This window comes from Dermacentor andersoni, chromosome 3 (genome assembly GCF_023375885.2).
Source record: "Dermacentor andersoni chromosome 3, qqDerAnde1_hic_scaffold, whole genome shotgun sequence".
Classification (NCBI taxonomy): domain Eukaryota; kingdom Metazoa; phylum Arthropoda; class Arachnida; order Ixodida; family Ixodidae; genus Dermacentor; species Dermacentor andersoni.
This window is the reverse complement of record NC_092816.1, coordinates 144,455,880-144,477,893: the sequence shown is the minus strand read 5'-3', so window position 1 is coordinate 144,477,893 and position 22,014 is coordinate 144,455,880. Positions and strand designations below refer to the sequence as shown.

General features: G+C 47.2%; 2 protein-coding genes across 3 annotated transcripts in view; both read left to right on the top strand.

Annotated features, from left to right (window-relative positions):
• Positions 1–22,014, top strand: part of LOC140212846 (techylectin-5A-like) — a 59,880-nt gene that overhangs the window by 10,912 nt on the left and 26,954 nt on the right. Inside the window, exon 5 of the mRNA XM_072286924.1 lies at positions 8,253–8,602. Within this exon, the coding sequence (XP_072143025.1) occupies positions 8,253–8,527 (275 nt within the window). The 3' untranslated portion in view covers positions 8,528–8,602. The remainder of the gene's footprint in view (positions 1–8,252; positions 8,603–22,014) is intronic.
• Positions 20,602–22,014, top strand: part of LOC126525102 (techylectin-5A-like) — a 28,367-nt gene continuing 26,954 nt past the window's right edge. Inside the window, exon 1 of one of the 2 annotated variants that reach the window (XM_072287321.1) lies at positions 20,602–20,793. The gene's annotated coding sequence lies outside the window, so the exon portion shown is untranslated. The remainder of the gene's footprint in view (positions 20,794–22,014) is intronic. The other variant, XM_050173163.3, reaches the window with a different exon arrangement.

Sequence of the window (22,014 nt, the reverse complement as noted above, 5' to 3'; positions counted from 1 at the left end):
TAAGTCAATTTTATCGACCGCAATAGTGTTTCGTGCCATTTGAAGAAGCCTTCAAAGCTTTTATAGAAGGAATTTAATGCAGCTGGTGTTATAGGGGACCTGCTTACGAGTCATTAAAAGTAATAAAGTTAAAGTGTGTCTTGATTATTCGGTGTTACCGGCTAATCAAATTCTGACATTGGACCCTCACTTTATGGGGGGCAGCGGGAGGGGGATTTACGTGCCAAAAGCACCATCTGATTATGCGGCATGTCGTAGTGGGGGACTCCGATTTATTTTGGTTATCTGGGGTTCTTTAACGCACGTCGTACACTGTCTTCGTCTTTCCCACTGCACAACATGCTGCCTGCAGATAGCTATTGGTACAACGTCCATTATGATGTGCCCTTTATGTTGTTTACATGCAGTGCATATTAAGACGAACTTTCGTACGTGGCACACGACATATCATCGCGGCCTCCAGCCCGTTACTAATAGTGTCGTTACAACGGTATCATCTTTCGCCATACGATGGTGCCACTGCCCAATTAATAATCATATTTAATCGAGTTTATTCCATGCGAAGGCACAGTATTAGCCACCGATAAAAAAATATGGCGTCCTGCATATCATTTCGTATTATTCAGCGAATAAAATGAAGAAACGACAGGAACATGGCTTTCAGATAGTGGAATGGAGGAAGAGACACCTTCTCGAGTGATATCGTGAGATCCTATTCTAAAACATCACTATAATACGTGTGCGAGATGACTACATTACCTATCGGCGAAGCACGTATTTACCTTAAACAAAAAGTATTATTGTAGCGGCTGTTTAGCGAGAACACAGTGATCTTCTCTTTTACTCGAGCAGAAACTGTCAAACCTGGAAACCGAATAATTGGAGAAGAGCCAAATACTGGACGTAGGCAGGTGTTTGATTCGCCTAATATGCAGGAGGACATGTAGGTCTTTAAATTAAGTTTTGAGCTCACTGATTGCTATGCATCGTTTTTTATGTAATTTGCGTAAATTGCGCGCTTACAGTGGGATCACGCGATGGAGTGCTCAGAAAGCAATATTGTGTTCTGTGGTTTGTGTGTAAAGGTTGTAAAAGAACTGCGCGAGGTTGTATAGGAATTAATTGCAGCTGAGTTTCAATGCGCGTCGTAAAAGGCGTCGATCGTTATGTCACAATATCAGTAAGAGAATGCATGCAAATGAGAAAGGCGGCTTTGCATTCAGCTCCTTTGTATGCCTTGTCGTTCATAATGCGACGTTGTATCTTCAAGAAAACACCTCAGGGTCTTTAACTCTGAGTTTCTTGAGCCACTTCGCATTCCCGGGATCGATTTCGTGATACCCTCTATGATCAAAATCCCTAGGCGCACTTATCTGCAAATGTGCGACATTCCGTGGAAACCCTATTCCACTGATCTGCTTGTCTTGAGGGTCTAACAATTTTAGAGCGCAGCTCATATACGCCCGTTCCTGCGTTGATCGTCGGCGTCCCTCGGCATAACCGAGCAAACAAGCAAAGCGATCAATGGAACAGTGAATGTGAAGGGCAGCGGGGAATGAAAGACGTCGATAGTCAAAAGAGTTCGACGAGGGAAGCAGAGGAGGAAGGCACTGCGAAAGCGTGAAAAGAAAAGCGTAGCTGTGCTCCAGGCGTGTTGTGCGGCAACAGTCGCTACGAGGTGGCACCAGAGTAGCGCGCCTCGTCTGTTCAGCGGTGACGCAATCGATAAGGCGTGCGGCAAGCGCGTCCGCCGATACCGTATAAGGAAAGAAAGCGCTCCATGATAAGTGGTCTGTCTCCTGTGGCTGCTGCGAATCGCACCCACGCGTCACCCACGTGCTACCGCTTGTAATCGCCCAATTAGCGAGGCAGTCACGCCGCATTTCGCTCCGTGTGCAACTTGCCGTATGAGCCTGATTGCCGGATCCAGCGCAATGTATCGCGAAATCGAAACGCATTCACAGCTGCGCTCAAATTTAGGTTAGGAAATATGGTAATTGTCGGTGAATTTCTTTCGCGTTAATGAAGAAAAGCAGCAGAGGGATAAGCACCGTGAGAACGTTGCTTATTAGAAGAAAAACAGCACTTAGGAAACGAGGACAAATAGAACATCTACGCACGGACAGGCGGCTACACCACTCGACTGTAGGTACAGATATGTACTTGGTTGTCTCCGCCCCATATTCTTTTTAAAGAACGCGGTGCATGATAGCTGGGACAGCCTGTTTTTATGCAGTACACCGTTCACTGCCTTATCAAAATACAAAGATAAATTCATGCGAATACACTCTAATAGACACCGATGTAGTGACATCGATGCGATGTTTAAAGTTTTTAGGCAGAATAATGGCGAAAATAGGTGCATGCAGGGAGGAGTACAATGACAATGTATAAGGTTGACTATTGTGGCCCCGCTCTACTCCTGCGTATGTGGAACCGTGAGGAGGAGAAGGAGGAGAAACATTTATTAAAAGAAATAAAGGACAAGCAGGTGTCTTTCTGCTTGTGCGGGAGGCGCTCTTAGTCCAGGGCTCCTGCGGATCTTGCTGTCTCCCGGGCCGGCCGCACCGTTTGCTGCTGGTTACGAGGGTCCGAACAAGTCAGCACGGCCTCCCACTGTTCGGGTGGGGGGTTGGGTATTTGCGGGGCCGCCTTCACGTTGGGGCACGCCCATGTGGTGTGATATAGGGAGGCGTAACCATTACAAAGGGGACATTTGTATGAATATAGTGTAGGGTGTGTTGCATGTAGACTGCCTAAATGGGGGTATGTATTGATTCGTAGTTGTCGCCATGTTACGGCGTCTTCACGTGAGAGGGTCTTGTGTGTAGGTGGGCATTGTCGTCTGTTCAATCTGTGGTTTTGTAGTATGGCGTTGTATTGTAAAAGTACGGGCTCCATGGATGCGGCCGTATCCCTCTCTTGTGGCACCCGGGAGGCATGCACTCGGGCTACAGCGTGCGCACGTTGATTTCTATGGAGGGACTCGTGTCCTGGAGTCCACACTATTTCAACGTCCGGGAATTGGGAGGCTTGTTTGAGAAGTCGGTGGGCGATTGAAGATACTCTGCCTCTCGCGTAGCTACGGCAAGCTGCCTGGGAGTCAGTAATAATTGTGACGTATTCGTTGGTCAGACTAGAGGTGATGGCCAAGGCGATGGCTGTCTCCTCCGCTACGAGGGCGCTGGCAGTGCGGACCGTCATCGAGATCACCTTTTGTAGGTTATAATCGACAACGCTGGCAGCCATGGCTGCTTTTTGGGGGTACTGCGCGGCATCTGTGTATAGTGTGGCGGGGAGAGTGCCATATTTTTTCTGTAAAGTTTTTGCACGAGCTTGGCGACGATCGGCATGATGTTCCGGGCGCATGCTTCTGGGAATAGGGGCTACCTTGATGTGCTCCCGGATGTTGTGGGCCAGATGGATTGTTTGTTCGTGGCCTTTGCCGGGTGTGGAGTGGCCTAGGCGCGCTAGGAGTGTTCTTCCTGTTGGTGTGAGGACTAGGCGTTCTCGTTGGCTTGTGAGGTGGGCGTCTATAATTTCACTTATAGTGTTATGGCCTCCTATGGCTTCAAGGTTGAGTGTCGCTGTTCCCGGTGGTAGGCCGAGCGCTTGCTTGTAGGTTTTCTGAAGAAGTACGTCTAACTGATCTATCTCCTTGGGAGTGAGTGACAAGTACGGCGAAGCGTAGGCAATGCGGCTGATTATCAGGGCCTGGACGAGCAGTATTATGTCGTCTTCTTTCAGTCCGTATTGTCTGGTGTTGATGCGGCTGACCATTCGCATGATTTGGAAGGTGGTCTGCTTGAGGCCTTGGATGGTGTATACGCCTCCGCCGTCCTGTTGTATGTGGAGGCCGAGAATGCGGATGCGGTTTACTGTGGGCATTTCTTTGTCGTCGAGGGTGAATATGATGTGGGGTAGGTCATCGAGTTTTCTTCGTGATTTCTGTCGGACGGCTAATAGTTCTGACTTCTCGGGGAAGCACCGGAGTCCACTTGTTCTTGCATATTCCTGGACGACGTCGGTCGCTTGTTGAAGGGCGTCTTGTATCTCTCTTTCGGAACCAGTGGTGCTCCAGATAGTGATGTCATCGGCGTATATTGCATGCCGGATTCCCGGTATTACATTGAGTTTGTCAGGTAATTTCATCATAGCAATATTGAAAAGGGTGGGTGATAGAACAGCACCTTGGGGGGTTCCTTTGTTGCGGGTAGGTAACGTCGGGGATCTGAGTGAGCCAATGCCTATTGTGGCCGTGCGGTTGCTTAGAAAGGAGCGTATATAATTGTAAGTATTCCGACCACAGTACGTGAGGCTTAGGCTTCTTAGGATGGTATTTTGCGCCACATTGTCGAAAGCGCCTTTGAGATTGAGTACTAGAATCGCTCTGGCATTGTGCGGTGAGATATGTTTAAGGACTTGTTCCTTCAGCTGAAGAAGTATGTCGCGGGTGGAAAGGTGGGGCTGGAATCTGAACATCACGAAAGAGGTCACTGGATTCTAGGTAAGGTTGAAGCCGCTTCAGAATGACATGTTCCAGTAGCTTGCCTAGGCATGAAGTCGTTGAGATTGGTCTCATATTTTTTAAGCTGGAGAGTTTGCCTGGCTTCGGAATGAGTATGATGTCCGCGTGCTTCCAGTCTGCTGGTAGCGTACCCGCTTCCCAGTGATCATTAAAGAGGTCAGTATGAGATCTAATGGTGCCATAATCCAGATTGCGCAGAAGCTTGTTATTTATTTTGTCCTTGCCTGGGGTGGTGTTTCGTGTGATTGCATGGAGTGCTTGTTGCACCTCAGTGATAGTGATCGGCTTGTCGAGGTCGTAATTGTCGCTCCCGCTGTAAGTTGGAGGTTGTCCTTGTACGGGTTCGAAACCGCCTATGTACCGCGCCGGCAACTCCTTCAGGATTTCGTCATCAGAACCCTCATGGTTGTGGAGGATACGTTGGATTGTTTACTGCCTAATTGCCTTGCTTTGTGTGGAGTCAAGAAGATGGCGTAGCAGCGACCATATTTTGGCCGTGCTAAGACTGCCCTGCAACTTGTTGCATAGTTGTCGCCAGTTGTGACGGGTGAGCTCCACAGCATAAAATTCTGCGGTTGCCGTGAGTTTCGCTATACGTAGTTTCAATTTACGATTATGTTTTTGGCGCTTCCATCTCTTAACAAGGCCTCGACGTGCTTCCCAGAGGGGAAGAAGGTGCGGGTCTACGGCCGTTATGTCTGTGGTAAGTGTGATCTGTTTTGAATGTCTGGCTACGTCTTGTAGGAGCTCTCGTACCCACTGCTCGAGATCCGTAATACCCGTTGAGGAGTCATCCGCTCGCTGTTTGCGAAAACCTGCCCAATCTGTGAGTGTTGTCTTTTTATCGGGTGGCGCGCATGCGTAACGTTCAATGTGGTGGCAAGTATACAGTGGTCACTGCCCAGAGTTTCCTCCTTGTTGTGTCAGGCAGCTTGTTGCATCCCTTTAGTGAATATGAGGTCAGGGCATATATCTCGGGAGGCGCTGTTTCCTAGACGTGTGAGGTATGCGGGGTCTGTGAGGATGGTGAGACGGTGCTGCTGTATCGTGTACTGGAGTGCAGTGCCTTTTGATGTGGCTGTCGTGTAGCCCCATGCCAGGTGAGCCGCGTTGAAATCGCCTACTATCAGCAGGCTATTATTTTTGGCTATACCAATCGCTTTAGTGATCAAGTAGTTGAACTTTGCCTGCTTCTGCTTGGGTGGGCTGCATATATTCAGTATGAAAAGGCTCTTTCGGCCTCGTTGGAGCGGCAGGATCTCAATTAGGTTATGATCGACGTCACTGCCGTCTCTTGTGTGTTGTGTGGTTGTGAGCGTTTTAGTTGTAAGTATGGCCACGCGGCTTTCAGCCGTGGTGGTATGTGTGTTGTAGCCAGTTTGAGTTGGATGTGTGCCTGTTTCTTGCAGTGCGATTACGCTTGGTGTCGTTTTGGCGTTACTTAAGTACTGTCTCAGTGATCCTTGCTTGCGTTTGTAGCTGCGACAATTCCATTGCCAGATTATGAATGGGTTTTCGTTTCTGTGGTTGGTTTTGCTATTCGTCCTGACTGACGGGTGGATCAGCAGGGTGTCCCTGCTCTACTTCCTGTTGTACCAGTGTTCTCACTTTCTTGCGTCGCTGATCTTTTGCGAGCCGTGTTTCTTCAATAACACTTGCGAGTGGCTAGATGATTTATTGCATTGCTAGAAGCTGCCGTTGCAGTAAAGCAACTTTCTCCTCGACTTGTGCGATTTCTGTCGGTTTTACTGATCCCGCGAGAATCATGGGTTCAGAACGTTCCGAAGATGATGGCATTGAGGGTGTAGTTATTGGTGTGGAATGCTGAGTGGCAGTACGAGTGGCGTAGAGTTCTGCAATGTGCGTGCGAAGTTTGTTGTTTTCTTCATGAAGGCATTTGTTTTCTTCTCTGATGGCCTTTAGTTCAGCTGGAATTTGCAATTGAACAGCAGTATTGTGTATGGGCGAAGAATTGTGTGGGGTGGGTGCTGTGTGTAGACACGATGAGAGGGTGTTGTCTTGGTGACTGTGTGAGAGGGGAAAAGACGTGCTGACCAGCTCACCCCTTGTGATCCCGGTACAGCAGGTCCGCTCAGCTTCCGGGTCGCTCCTGGTAGGTTCCGCGAGCAGGAGCGAGACCTGGAGCGGGAACGCTTCCGTTGCTGGTCTGTATGTGACCGAGACTTCGACCGTGAGTATTCGCGGCGGCTGGTCCTTTGGGATGCTCAGGATGCCTTCTTCAGTCAATCAGGGCACTCCTTGGAAGCCGTAGGATGAGGCCCATGGCATAAGGCGCACCGGGAGTGACAGGGGTGTTCCTGAGTGGGGTTCCGTGTACCACACTGGGGGCAAACGTTTGCTTTTGGAGTTGGGCATACATCGGTCCGGTGGCCTACTTGGTGGCAGATTCGGCAGAAATGCGTGGTTTGTCGGTATGGTTTGCATCGTACTTCACCGCTGTAATATAGGGCGTAGAAGGGTACAGCCTTGCCAGTGAATGTGATCACTGCCGCAGCGGTTCGTCCGAGCATACGGGCATGTAAGATTTCTCGGCCAGGTGCATAGAGCCCGTTAAGGAGGACTTCTGTGGGCGTTCCTGCGGGAATGTCGTGAATGACCCCTTTGACGGAGCTACTGCAAATTCTCCATCGCCAGGTGAATAGTAGTGATGTGACGGATGCTCATACGGATGCTCTTCGTTTGGTGGGCTAGCAATAGCGATATTTTGTACTGGGTCAATTCTTACAAGAAGGGTCAGTACGTTCTCAGTAGTAGGGTGCGGACATGCCAGCTTGATGCCTTCAGCAACCTGTGGCGTAGTCCAGGTGGCAAGGTTGAGTTCCTCTCGTGGACGGATGATTACTTTGAGGTCGTTTCGGGGCAGCGGTGGGAGTCGGGGTTGGAGGGGTGGGCTGGTGGGAGTTGATGTTTTCTTCCGACCGTACTTAACAGTGAGCCAGACCCCGCCGGCAGGTTCATAAGGAAGTGGGATTTGTGCGTGCTCGATATTCATCTCGGTGCCATCATTGGTAGCCCTTGGTGCGCCAAACTGGGTCAAGGGCTTCGGCTAGACCGTACCCGTCATTAGGTTGAGCTGTGCGGGCGCCTCTTGCGAAGTTCAGAGTCCGGTAATTCGTGGAGCAAGCGACTCACAGTATAGATATACGTGTCCACGCGTTCCACTCGACGTAAGGAGTCGATTTAGGTAGGTCGTGGTGGCGCTGACGTCAATTATTCAGCGTTTGGTGATGTAAAGGCGGAACCCATGTGCGGTGCAACCGAGTGCATGTGCTATGCGCCAAAACGCCCGCGTCACTCGTCTCAGAGCTTCTTGGCCTCAATGCGCATGAAGTATGCGTGCAATGGTGGACTAATTCTGCGGATGCCTTTCATGTACCAACGCCAAGTGAACAGTAAAAAAATTATTATGGCTTGATAGCTAAAGAATCGGGCTGTTCGTCGCAGCATCGAACACCCAATTATATTATTCTTTCTGTGGAAAAAAATTTCGCTAGACAACCGCAGCAATCACAGTCAGAAATTTTTGCGAGGGTTCCCGTGAAAGCTTCCCTTTAACATACTACCCGGAACGGCGGCGGCCATCATTTCCCGAGCTGGTTGCACGACTACTGAGGCGGTAAAATATATAATGAGATATATCGAACGCTAAGGGGTAGACGTTTTATGTTGCATCATCTGACAGTACACTGTTTCCCTGTTTCAGGCTGGGACGCACTGGCCGACGGCAACGATCAGAATTTCTCCACCTTCGATAGAGACAACGACGGGGCGCTGTCTGACAAATGCGCTGTCCAGTACCGCGGTGGCTGGTGGTACAACAAGTGCCACTTTGCCAACCTGAATGGCCTGAATCTGAACGGAGCGCATGACAGCTTCGCCGATGGCATTGAGTGGAGCCTTCGGGGATACCGCACCCACCTTTACCATTACTCGTTCCCCAGTGTGCGCATGATGATACGACCGGCTGCATCGCTGTGAGACCGCCGAAGCAAGCTGAATTCTCCAACTCCTGTGTGAAGACGGGAGCAATAGCAGGGAAAAAATGGCAATTAGGTTGCAAGAAAGAAAGCTAGAAGCAGGGAGTCAATCGTGAGCAAATTCTAAGGACTGCATTATTTTCGATACCGGTGCTTGAGGAGGCGGTGCGCAGTGCAGTGTCCGTGGTGCCTCATACTCACTGGACCCGACAGTGGAAAGCTCTACGGCGGCCCCCTTTCTTGTTTCTGCAAAATTAGACTGTAATACCCCTCCTTCCCTAGAATGTTCGATTAAAAGCGTCTGTGTTCCTACGCCAGGAACCTACGGCTCCGTAATTCTGTAGGAAAGATACATTGGTTTTATGCTGAATTAGCGAAAATCTTCAGCTAACGCCTCTAAGAAGGTAAGGATTTTTTCAAGAAGCTTTAAAAAAGGCAAAAGAAGTCAATGCCTTATTTTATGGGAACAGTAAGTTCAACTCGAAATGGAACATCCTTGCTCTAAACGGTTCTTACCTGCCGTGACGGTTCGGTGGTTATAATTCCACGGTCGAGGATGAGGTCGCGGGTTTGATGAACTGCGGTGGAGGTAGTATAATGATCGGGTCGGGGTGGGCAGAACATTCATGTACATAGTTTTAATTCCAACTAAAGAACCCTAAGATGCCAAAATGTCATCCGTAGTGCCCCATTGGGACATGTGCCATAGACTGTGTGTTAAATGCTTCTGGACGTTGAACCTCATGATTTATTGGAGTCCAGCAATACATCGCTGCACCGAATCGATAAAAGAACTATGTGCTTGTGCCTAGTTGGCAGCCCAAAACTTTAAAATAACCCGGCACTTCTACATGGGTACAGGCTGGAAAAAATAATTCTAGCATTTCATGCTTTCTGACAGTAGTATAATTTCCCATGAGGCTTTCCTTGCACTGCTCACAATAATATTTCAAATTCAATACAAAGCAGAATTCAATGGCAGGTATATCCTTAAGCATGCCCCTCATTTACTCTGCGTACGGATGGCTATGGGCGCAGGAGCAATGTTCTACTGGCCACAGCACCCTTCTTTCCTCATGATGTGGAAAAGTGTTCAAGCACGATCGGTCGACAAACCTACTTACACTTCACCGTTATGGAGGACGAGGACAACGCCGCCCGCATCTGGAGTTAGCGTCCACGCAAGCGACAATGCTTTTCCAGGCCACGTGCTCTGTACCGAAAGTCCAGAAGTCATTGTTAGGCAATGCTTCTCAGACATCGGTAGCTAAGATACCTGAGCTTGCCATGTCCCTCGTTGCGGAAGACCTGTTTCGACGGACATAGCTTTGGGAGGATATAAGCTAGGTGATTCATCGCAACGCAAGCCTGACAGTGGCGGACAAGTTGCACTAATTGAATGTCATGCTGAGAGGTGACGTAGCATGACTTTTTGCGGGCCTGGCAACCACAGAGGCACGACACATGAACGTGTGCTCAAATAGTGCTTTGGTGATAGAAGACTTGAGCGGAAGTAGTACTCCGGGCTGCCCGTGCTTTCTCCAGCTTGGTCTTGAAGTCACCCGGTGGCCCTTTGCGAGCTCTGTTACCACGTCGTCGTCAATGTCACATGCCTAGAGAAACTTCGGGAAGGAAGGCGCGGGAAGGTGTCCTTATTTTTCTAGGCTGTGCAACCTGTTACTTCAGGCTTTCCCATTCGACATCGTCGTAGAGCAGCGCCACTTATCTTGCGGTTTTGCGCATCCCGCGTGACGAATGATGACGACAGTAATATGGCATCTGGCATGAAGCTGCAGAGACTGTTCATCGACTTCGAGAATTCATTTATTGATTTATTCACCTTTTTTACGTTTACTTCAGATTCCAGAGATGGCAGTACAGCTTAACGGGGATTGAATAAAACAAAATGAAGTATATAGTGCATAGCACTGGTAAATGCCGCATTGTAGTTCAAAGAAAATTGAGCGTTCATGTTAACTAGGAAAAGAAGGCGAGAATTAGCATGTTTTGAACAGGGCTCGTCGTTTACGCGGCTCTAAAATCAGGCCGTCATTTCTCCGAACGAACACGGTGCTAGTCTCGGAGAGCTCCGTTGTCGCAAATCGAGTAAAAATCCTGCTGAATTTGGTCCTGGCGGTCTTCCACTATCGCAAAAGAAGCAAAATTTTTCTGAAAACGTGAGTGTTTTCGATACACGGCTTGGTGTAGAGAGCGAGTGAAATGTACGAGATGTACCTTTAGAGAACGCGGCATGATGAGTGTGTGCCGCCCGTAGAAACCAAGGAAGACGATGCGCGATGCATCCATCGAGAATGCCATAATACTGGAAAAGAATCCGAGTATGAACTCAACATTGTAAGCATCGGAAGTAAAAACAAATGTGGAACCAGTGTGGACGCGTGAACGAGCGTTGTCACGCAAACGTTCCGTGCATGAGGGGTAACAGACGTCCCAAGTCAGTATATAAGGGGTGTCACAGACTGGCGTCATCAGCGGACGCTCAACAGAACGCGGCTGACAGAAGAGATCAATTTGCAATGCGTGAGCATTCTCAGTCTTATCGTGCTCAGCGTATTCGCAAGGACGTCCTAGCTGTGCAAAAGTGGCGTACTGTACAGCTCCGTTGGCGGAATGAGTTCTCGCACACTGAAATTCTGTTGAAAGGGATGAAAATTTCAAATACTTGTGAATACAGCGGATAAATACACCGACAAGGCTCTTTGTCATGCACTAAAATAATGTCCGAAAGAACATCACTGAAGTATCACTTTGGTAGCTCAGTGTACAGGATGTGGGCATAAGCGTTTTCATCAGATCAAATGTGGTGTAATATGATGGTCAAAATGACTAGCTGGGACAGTCATTGGCGCTTATTGCCACAAATCCCAATTTAGGCTCGATGATTCAAGGAAACACCATGTGCATAGCGTTGAATGCAATAAATTCACCGGTAATGGCATGCGTCCTAAAGACTGGTGTACAAGGCTGCGACGATTTCGTACGAATATTTCGGGAACTCTATAATATATGGATGTCGGTCTTTTATACTTAGAGACGGATGTAATAGAGGAACGCTACACGGAAAAGAAGATGGTCAGCTCTCAAACCAGAAATGAACCGCACGAATAAGACTTTTGGAGCTTGGTTTTGGCCTTTTAGGCCTCCTAGAGGCATGTGATATCGTTACACGGGACTATCTCTGAAATGGGTGTGTGGACAGAAGAAAGAGAAAAGAACATGTAGGTTAACCAGAGGGGAAGATCCGGTTTGTTAACCAGCGCTGGAGAGAGAGGGAAGGGTGACGTATGGTGAATAGAATGTAGAAAGAGAGAGATACATACACTATCACAGTCGGTCACTATCACTGCATACTATCAACGCACAGCACAGTATCCCTTGTAGGTCTATAAACGTCGGTTCAGGCTTCAGCCACTAGCCGAAGCCTCTTGTCCTTACAAACTGCGAAAGTACCTTAGTCGCGCTCCGATTGGATGACTTGTGATGTCGGCATTCGTAAACCATTTCCTCTGTTAAATGTCTTTCATCAGAGCGCGATATCGCGATTTCGAGTGATCGCCTCTGTAAATGGCATCGAGGACAGTTCCAGAGTGCGTCTTAAAGAGTCTCCTCGTTGCCAACGCCATCACACGACGCGTCGTCGCCAAGCGGTGTCTGACCACCCCGCGGATATCACCCGGCGAGCTGCTTCACTGGCAGGCGTCCAAGAGTCGAGATAAATCTAGCGATCGCATTCGCACCCTGTCCGTCTGTGCGTCGATGCTCGGCATTTTCGTGGGGTCTCTTTGCACGTCTAGCACTTGTACTTTCCATGTGGCACAACAGGCGTCGCACCGCCAAACGATGCGTGTCTACCAAAGCCTAAGCACAGTCATTTATGGCCACTGACATAGGCACAGTCATCGTACCTGGCTTAACAATGATTGTATACCTAAGTATAAAAGTTACAGCTAAGTAAAATGTTAACCAAGTAACACCAAGACTTAACCATGCTAAACGAAGCTTTCGCGTTGCATATCTAGAGTTACCTGAGCTATTTTGGTACCTACTTGGTGCTATCTTGGAAATGGCCATACCGAAGTGAAAAGGAAAATTGCGCGTACTTCCATACAGTCATATTTAGTGAGTAGGCTCTATTTTGCTGAAGCTATCGCGCAGTAAATTTGTCTGCTTGGTCCGAAGAAGCTGTTCGGACCTAGAGGTGAGCCCTAGGACATTTAAGGAGGTCGTTGTTATCAAGTGTTAACAATATTTATCGGCAGCCACCAACGTTGGATGCTATGTACATTCTATAGGCATTGAATGAAGAACCAAGAGGCTAATTTTATGTTGCATAAGCTATTTTTAACTAAGGGAAGATGAGACATCCAGCCTATAATAGAATGGCTACAAATGAAACCCTTTGGGTTTCCTATATTGGAAATGCTACGATTGGGTGGATACCTCATTTTCCATTAATTAATAACTTATCTCTACCTTGCGGGTTTCAGCAGAACTATTACGCCACATATTTGACTTGTCGTAAATATACACCGGAAACGTGATGCTGTTCTCACTATAGATCTATATGTCAACGCCCAATAAGTCATCAATTTCTTGTACTTACGTGTTCTCCTCCTGTGTTTCACGTAGTCACTGAACGGTGAGCCTTGTACCTTGAATGGAGCCTTGTACTTCTGCCGAAATTGAACGCCGTACGTCGACGGGACTGGTGACCCTGTCAAGAAATATCGCATTGGTATTATACTTGAAAACTGTCTAATACAGAATAGTAAAACTGTCATATATTCAAAAACTTCTTTATAGGTAGTTTTACAATAACGTCTGCTGCCAAACGTAAAAACATTACGTACATAAGGAATTAAGTTGTCCTCACTGCACATTCTCCGAACGTTATTGGGTTTCTGTGGTTTACGTGCGCTATGGTAACGTACGGTATTCGGCGGGTTTAACGTTTGTAATGTTTACGCGCGCTAATGGCGCTGCAGTTCATGGCGGCGCCAATCGCTCTCGTTTCAGCATGAATGCTCGTGAAGGCTACGCCTTCACCCACGTTGACAGCCACTAAGTGTTGAAATTAGCTTTAATTTCGTCGAAAATCACCCGAAATGCTCGTGACGAGCGCCTCTTAATTATGCCCGAGCGCACCCAGACTGTCGCTTCGCACCTGCAGTCATGTCATTTAAACCCACATTTTTGATGCCCTGCCACCTGTTCCCCAACGTACTCCCGTTACCGCGTGGCTTTCTTACACTGCTGTCACTGTTCGGTCGCTGCTACAGTTTCTCTCCTATTCCCGACTTGCGATTCCACGCAAAATTATGCCGTCGCCCATGAGTCCAGCTGCGCTTCATGTCGCTATGTCTTCGGCACCATTCTCCCACCGCCCGGACACTGGCAAACACCGGGAAATAGTCAGAATCTCTTTGTCTGTGGCGTATCGCTGGACACATTACCCGCCAATGTCGCCGACGCCCCCGATTAGCCTTTGACTCCGTCAGGACGTCTTTCTCCTTGACGCCGCCTCTGCCACACGTTGTATGACTTTGTGTCACTTCGTTACCCGTCACTCAATGTCTCTTCGATGGCGCCCTCTGTTGCCTCTGTATCGCCGGCGCTCAGCAGAAGAAAATTGATTACTGCTGTTCCGGAGGCAAGAGCTGCGTGCGAATAAAAACTCAAGGCATCCCTCTTTCCACGCTATCGAAGTTACTGTCGAAGATACCACCGCACTAGCGTTTCTTCATATGGCAGCCCATCTTTCCATAATTTATAAGAAGCTATGACGTCAGATGAAAACGTTCACCACATAACTCAGTGAACTAGTGTTCTGGCCTGCGAGCGCGCAGTACATTGTGCCTGTAGCTATTTGGACTGCGCGTATCATGACAGGAGGTGTGCTCTATGGGACAATATAGTGAGCTAGCCTCATGCTCAAAGGACATTATCTTCGGGTTTGACTTCTCGCGTCATCGTGCCATGATAGACTGCACTCGTGTGGAAGTCGGGCTTATCTTATTGGACGACTCTCTGGTGGACCCTTTCCCCAACGTTCACGAACTTCTCCTTGTTACGAATACTGACATTGTTCCACCAGCATAGACGTCTGTAGCCACGTGCTGACCCACTGTACGAGACGGAACCGTCCTGTTTGCTACGCCAATGAAACTGCTTCGTCTGCGCGCCATGTTACTACTTTTTGCCTTCTTTACTGTTGAACCTACCTCGTGCTGTGGCAATAGTTGTCCCAAAACCGCTCATATTTTAGGTCACTTTACTTTGTGGAGAATCTTTGGGCCGTACCCCAGCCGCTGACTTTCTTCGTCAGCTGGGCTTTGATAAGCAGCATTTCTATGTATAACTACATGGCATAAACTCACGTGCTCGAAGCCCACTACTTCAGACTCTTTCCAATCTTTTGTTGCCGGCGACCATTCACCGACCCACCGGAGCCAACTCCTTGAGCTTCTTGAGACGTTCATTTTCTTTCGACTGCGCCCAGCCATGTTTCAGCCGTACGCCGATGGTTGCACACTACCGATACATCGTTGGCCATGCTCCCTTACGCCAACGACCTCATCTCGTTTCCGCTTCAGAACGGCGCATTATCAACGAGCACTTAAGTGGATCAGGTGCTTGAGCAAGGTGTAATTCAACATTTCCGGAGTCCTTGGTCATCAGTCATCAGCCATGTCCAGTAGGGCGGCGACTTCTGTCTGCAGAAAATTGTCTCTGCTGGCCAACGAAATGAGGATGACAAGGACGAGGCTTGGGTATCACAAGGCGCGTGCAGCCTACATACTTGGAGTGAAACAGCTAGCAAGACCAATCTTGAGCGCAAGGCGTGCGCCTCAGTCTTCTCCGATAACGTGACAATTCCCGTTTGCGAGGCATATCATCAAGTAACGAAATTCTGGTAGGTCTTTCAAATCGAAAGGTAGACTGGTTCCTACAATTTAGCGTCCAAGAAATTAAATGTTGAGCGCGGCAGCAACCAAAGTCTCTTGCCGTGATTTCTGGGTTACTGGCTACTTACTACAGAAGAAAAGATGGAAGGTAAAATACTTGTCTCGGTACTGCTTGAATACAACGTCGCACTAAATCAGCTCATCACTCGTGGAAAAACCATGCAAAGTAATTTGTATAGTTTATGTGTTTAGGTACATTTGTCACAGCATACTTACAGAAAATATTAAAAGGGCTCTTAGAAAGAGCTTCACAATATTTATTGTTTCGTTGCTGCAACTATGATCGGCGTTTTAAGAATAATTACCAAGTCAGTTTAAGGTCCCTCTATGATTTTCAAGGTAACGACATCTGCCGCGCGCGTCACCTAGGAAGTTCCTGTAGCAGACGGCGCCCACGCTAAACTGCGGCGCCACCGCATTCGTGAGGTAAAAAAATATCTGCGCACGCACGGAAATAAAACCTACTGGTGCCTGACTGTGGTGAAAAACGAAAGAAGGGCCTGAACTGCTAAATCTAGTCCTTTAATTTCAAATGAGCGCTGAAAGAAAAAGCGGAATGAGTGCTTGATCACCTCGATTCCACATGTTTACATTTCGTTCGTTTGTGCTCAATCACCGCGCGAGCCTTGGTGATTGCTTGCGCTTAATCCCGTTTCCTCTGTTAATTATTTTCCTTGTAGCTGTGCTGCATACACATAGCGGTTACTTTGATCGAAGAATTCATGTAAAAAAGAAGGCTGACAGTCGTTTGGACCGAAAAAATTTCGACATAACGTCGCTGAAACGTGCGACCCTCACGGTAACTAAACAACATCTTGCGTATGTGTGTGTGTGTGGAAACGAGTGCGCCAACAGTCTTCTTGCCGCTTAGTGTGTCTGTCGTGTAGCGATTACATGCCGACTGTTGCGTCTTGCGGTTCAATGCAACGAGGCAGTGCAACTGTCGGGACATTCTGAAGCGGCAGTATCGTGTCAGCGAGTGTCCTCGATCGCGTTCGGGCTGCCAGAGCGATCTAATCTCGCGGCACGCCAACATCGAGCGTAGTGTGTGCGCGTGTGTGAATGCGGTTGACTGTTATCGTGAACCGTGCGACGTTGCCACGTAAACTTGAATCATGTCGCGCATTGTTGTGTTTATGCCTTTTCGCCTCCGTGCACCGCTAAAGCCCCGTAAGAATTAGGAGCCCTTATACTAAACGCACGCGGATTGGCCTTGCTATTACTGCACTGTGTTTTGCTGGCAAAACACAGTGCAGTAATAGTGTATTCCGTGTATCGGTTCTGACGTTTTTCTTATGTTAATTTGCAGTTGTGTGTTTTTCACCAGTAAAATGACATCGCCGATTATTGAAACATCTTCGAGTGTAAGGGAAACTTGGAAGAAACGAGCTAGCAGCTGTATGCAATGTACCTTGATCTATTCTATTAAACCTTATTATTTGATGCCCAATAGCAGTAGTTATGCTGTATTTGTTTTCGAAAGCAGAGTAATGCAGGCACTTAGGAATATATTTATTCACATAGACAATGCACCAAATACGGTTAGGATATGTAGAGTTGGAAATGACTTTTTAGACATATTGTAAAGCGCAGTTAATAATGCGCACGCAAGCACAGGGAAGTAGAAAAGTAGAATTCGCTGCTGAAATTTGCTGAAATTGCGCACGTAACGCAGTGCGGATATTTGTCAGCGAATTAATGCGCTTCTGCCACACTATTTGCTTGCATGCTAGGTCATACTGCACTTGTTAAGTCAACAGGCTCATAATGCACTAAAATCAATAATCGCCACAAACTTCGGCCGTCAACATTCATGCGCGCGAACGAAATACTATCGCAGCTCTACACGCACATGCGTATAGATTATCTCGCACTTTCGTAACGCTCTACGTTACTTTCCTCGCATAGTCGTGCAGTTACCGACGGTTAAGTCTTTCCGTCCAATTCTAGGCGACCACATTTATCTTCTGGTTCAGTTTTGTTTGCCGCGCGAGGTGCAAAATAACTTCTTGCCATCCTCCGTCTGATCTCGGCACCTACCCGCACAGCAATAAGGCATTTCGGTCCTTCGCATCCTATGTCATACTGAGCTATTCAGCGGGCTCCCCCCCCCCTCCCCATAACGAACTAAAATAAATATTCACCAGAAACTTCGGCCATCAGAATTCATGCGCGCGAGTGAAATACTATCACAGCTTGACACACGCACGTGTATACTTTCTATCGCACCTTCGTATCGCTCTACGTTACTTGCCTCGCATAGTCGTGCATTTAGCGACGGTTCAAAGTCCTTCCGTTAAATTCTGTGCAACCATACTTTTCTTCTGGTTAAGTTTTGGTTGCCGCGCGGGATGCAAAATAACTTCTTGCCATCCTTCGTCCGGTTTCGGCCCCCAACCGCAAAGCAACAAGGCATTTCGGCCCTCCCGGAACGAAATTATCGCAGCAATGTGAATAGCACAACAGGCGAAACGCACGCGCTTCGCCCGGCCCGCAGGAACTTTCATGGCGGCAGAGCGGTGGAGCAAGGTCACATGTCACCATTCAGCCTATCAACAGCGTCGTCGGTTGGATCAAAGCCTTTCGATACTTTGAAATTATTGAGGGACTTTAAGTCAGTTGAGTAGCCGGCGCCACCTACCGACTACAATAGATCCATGAATATGCTTCTCAGCCCATATTTCTTTCGCAATAGACTGTGGCCGAAAAGGATATGACGTCATGCTTTACGGATGCTTTAGACATTTAGCGTACGCTTGCGCGAAGGCAGAGTGCTGTTTCCAGGAGCCCCGAGCATTTGCACTCCATAAGGTGATATGTTGAGTTTCAGGGTGATGCGTAATACCGCAAGGGCCATGGGTCTGTGGTCCACCTAATTGAAAGCAGACCGTCATGACAGCAATAACGTTGCCTCCTTCGTTCTACTAATCCTCCGACGTACTGAATAGTGCTGACCGAACCCGTCTTTGTTAGAAAAAAATAAACATGAGAAGTGCACGCTGGAAATAGCTGTCACAATATGTTCATGTGGACTGCGTCTTTTCTAGAATTAGGGCTATTACGCGTTATTTAGAAAGTTATGATGGTATTGAACTCGCTACTCATCTACGTCTTGTCCCACCTTCTCCTTTTTTTCAGTAAGCTTTTATTCAGCTCCACTTCTTAGTAAGAGGCGTTACATTGCTGGTGAAAATTAAATTTCTTCACAGTACATCATTCTTTTGACCTATGCTATTGCTGATTTTGGCCCTTACGAAGATGAATTCAGGAGCTTACATCAGGACGACGAGATTTTGGCCCTTACAAAGATGAATTCAGGTGCTTACATCAGGAAGACGATGAAGCGGGCAGAGGGGAGAAAGAATAAGACCAATACAGCAGACGCTGCAGCACAGCCCAATTTTATGTCATCACGTAAGCATTAGAATGGCGATTTGAAAAAAAAAACTAATTTTACCATCACGACCCTTGCAGGTATAACGGCTACAGGCATTAAAATATGTTTGCCTCAATACATCCCGTTTGTCAGCGACGGGCCCCTTCGATTGTTCAAAAAATGGGATTCGAGTGAAAGTGATAGCTTCCTCACAAAAAGCTTCACAGTTGTGACCGCCATTCAAATTCTCGCTCTAATCTCCAGCACGGTCACCAATATGAATTTCTTTCTCTAGCTAACTGGTTTTTCTTTCGGGGACATTTCGTAGACATCGGGTGCCTTTTACCTCTTGGGAAAAATTTGACCCGACTGCACTGTTAACACTTTTTCAGTATTTCATTGTTTTTGTAACTTTCAGCACAGATTTTTAGCACCTACTTTTTTTCTAATCTTGTGCAAGTAAGTACTGTTCATTTATGCCGACTTGGTCGGTGCTATATCCTTTTTGGGCCTATGTAAACCCTTTTCCAGGCTAAACGACACGTCTAATTATCAATTTGAACTGCTTTACTATGACTGTTTGTTCACATTATTTTTCCTTTGAGCATAATTGCTCAATGAACTGCGCCATAGTATCGATCGCGCCTGTCTTGCCTCCTATACTAAAGAATTAAAAAGTTATACTTGCGGGGCCAATGTGATAAAAATCTCGTTTCGAGGAATTATACCTGTTTTAGTCGTCGCTTGTTAACACTGAGAAATGTTTGTGTGGTGGGTCGCCTCTCAAGAAGGATACAGCTGCCTTGATCTTTCGCACTATGTCAAAACCAGGCTACGAGAAATAAACGAATGAGTTAGTGAAAGAATAAACTCGTAAATAAATCATTGCGTAAAGATATATTGGTACCCTGTTTTCTGCGTTGCTTGGTGGTGGTGCAAAGGGGCTCGTGTGTTCCTCATCTCTGGTTTTGAGCACCGGAGACGCTACCGTTCCGGCTATTCCGGACGCTTCGCGATAGTGGACACAAGCGTGAAGTACACAGTAAAGGGAAAGGACGGGGAATGCGGGAGACGGAAATTCAAGACGATGAGCAAAACGTGAACAAGGTGAATGCAGGAGCCAACGTTTCGACAAGTGGACTTGACTTCTTCAAGGCAAGTAAGTACTCACAGTAAGTACTTGAAGAAGACAAGTCCACTTGTCGAAAAATTGGCTCCTGCATTCACCTTGTCCACGTTTTACTCACAGCGAAGGGACTCGCTTATCTAACACGTGGCCGCGTGAAAGAAGAAAAAAAAAAAAACCCTTTAGAACTGCATGTGAGTTTGACGCAGGATGTTGACGGAAAGGGTTGAGGCACAAAGACACACTTACAGAACGCAATGACTTGAGAAAGAAACCACAATGAAAGCGAAGAATGTACAAAGGAAGTGAAATCGACGAATGTCAGTGGCAGCTAGTTAAGAGAAAATGAAACACCGTAGCTGACGCAGATTCAGTTGCTACGGACTTTCTGCCCACGAGACCAGTGTTACAGTAGATCTGTTCTCGTCTGGCGCCTGACGCGACCTTAAGGCATTCACCTGACAAGCCCCTCTGTCGGTGTCTTGTTCCGTTGGCTTGCCGAGCTAAGCGAGTTCTTACAGCGGTGACCGAAAGACGGATGATTGTGGACACACGAGAAGGTTCTGAGAAAGGGAGCCTGTCCCGGGATATCGGTTCGGTGAAATGCGTGCGCCCTTTCTTTTCTTTTCGTCTGCCAGCACGTGTACTCGGCAGACGTCGAAGTGTGTGTGAGAATATATAAGAGATCGCCGTAGTCTGCGTGCGCCGCGAGCACGCTGCCGGGACAAGAGATATCCGAATTCCGGGCAGCGCAGCATTTTCGTCACATCCCCGTCTGGGTAAGTTCTCTACAAATGGTTTTCTTCTTTACCATCAGATGCAAGTTGAAGTTGTACTAGCGTAGCGAAGAGAACTAAACGCATAGACGTTTAAGAAGCCCAGCCTCAATTCGCTAATGTCAACAACTGCTTACTTCAGAGCCATTGGCGTCAAATATCCCCACTTCTTACTATAAAAGCAAAGGCAAGCATCCAGTACACACCCAAAAAGTAGCCAAGCCTAGACAAACTTATTTGGATCAGGTGTCACCGCGAATTAGTGCAAAATTGAATATTTGCGCAAGGGAAATTTTGTTATGAGTAGGGCAATCAATCTGCTGTTTGAAATTCGCTCCATCAGTTCCGCACTGGCGCTACCTTCTATTAGCTGCTGCCAAGTGTACAGGATACCAAGTGTACAGAAGAACGTGTCAGCAAGAAAAAGAAAGTTTCTATAACACGGCGCCCCATTCGCACCTTCACTAAATCAGTGTTCTTTCTGAAAGATGCTGGCAACTTCCTAGAATTGCGTCGCGAAGAACCCATCACCGGTTGTGTCCACTGCAATGTCATCTTAAAGAATTCAGATTTTACCTAGGTGCAAACATGTTTCGACTTATGCTAGCCTATACATTTATTACAGGTTGATAGCGTTGTAAGGAGCAGATTTACCTTGTTTTCAATCTAGCACAAAAGAAAAGTAGTGACATGGCTTTCAGCACTGTACTGCTAGGTCTTCAATATACGTGTATTATGAATACACGTACGTATATTGACGCCGTCTTGACTAAAAACTCTTTACCTCATTATCAATAATTATCTTAAAATAAATAAATCACATTACTTTGAGATCAAAACTAATGAAACATCAAGGCATCGTCATAGTAAGTTTATTCCATTACCGAGAATAAAAAATAACTGTTTCAAGTTTAGTTATTTTCCGCGAACTAGTAGGGACTGGAACTCTCTTCCAGATTCAGCTGTTCGGTCGACATCACTAGCTGAATTTCTACGCCACTTAGATAATTTCATCTATGGCACTAGCATAGTTCGATGAGGTCAGATTGCTGCTGTATAAGATTGCTGTTCTGATTTCCGAGTGATGCATTTTTGTTTTTGTTTATGTGTGCATTTCACGAGATTATCTTTTTTTTCCCTTTAACTAATGTATAACTATGGTTTTCAATATGTTCTGTACTACTTATTTTTGCTGTTCAGTTTCGTTTTGTTTTTTCCACTCCC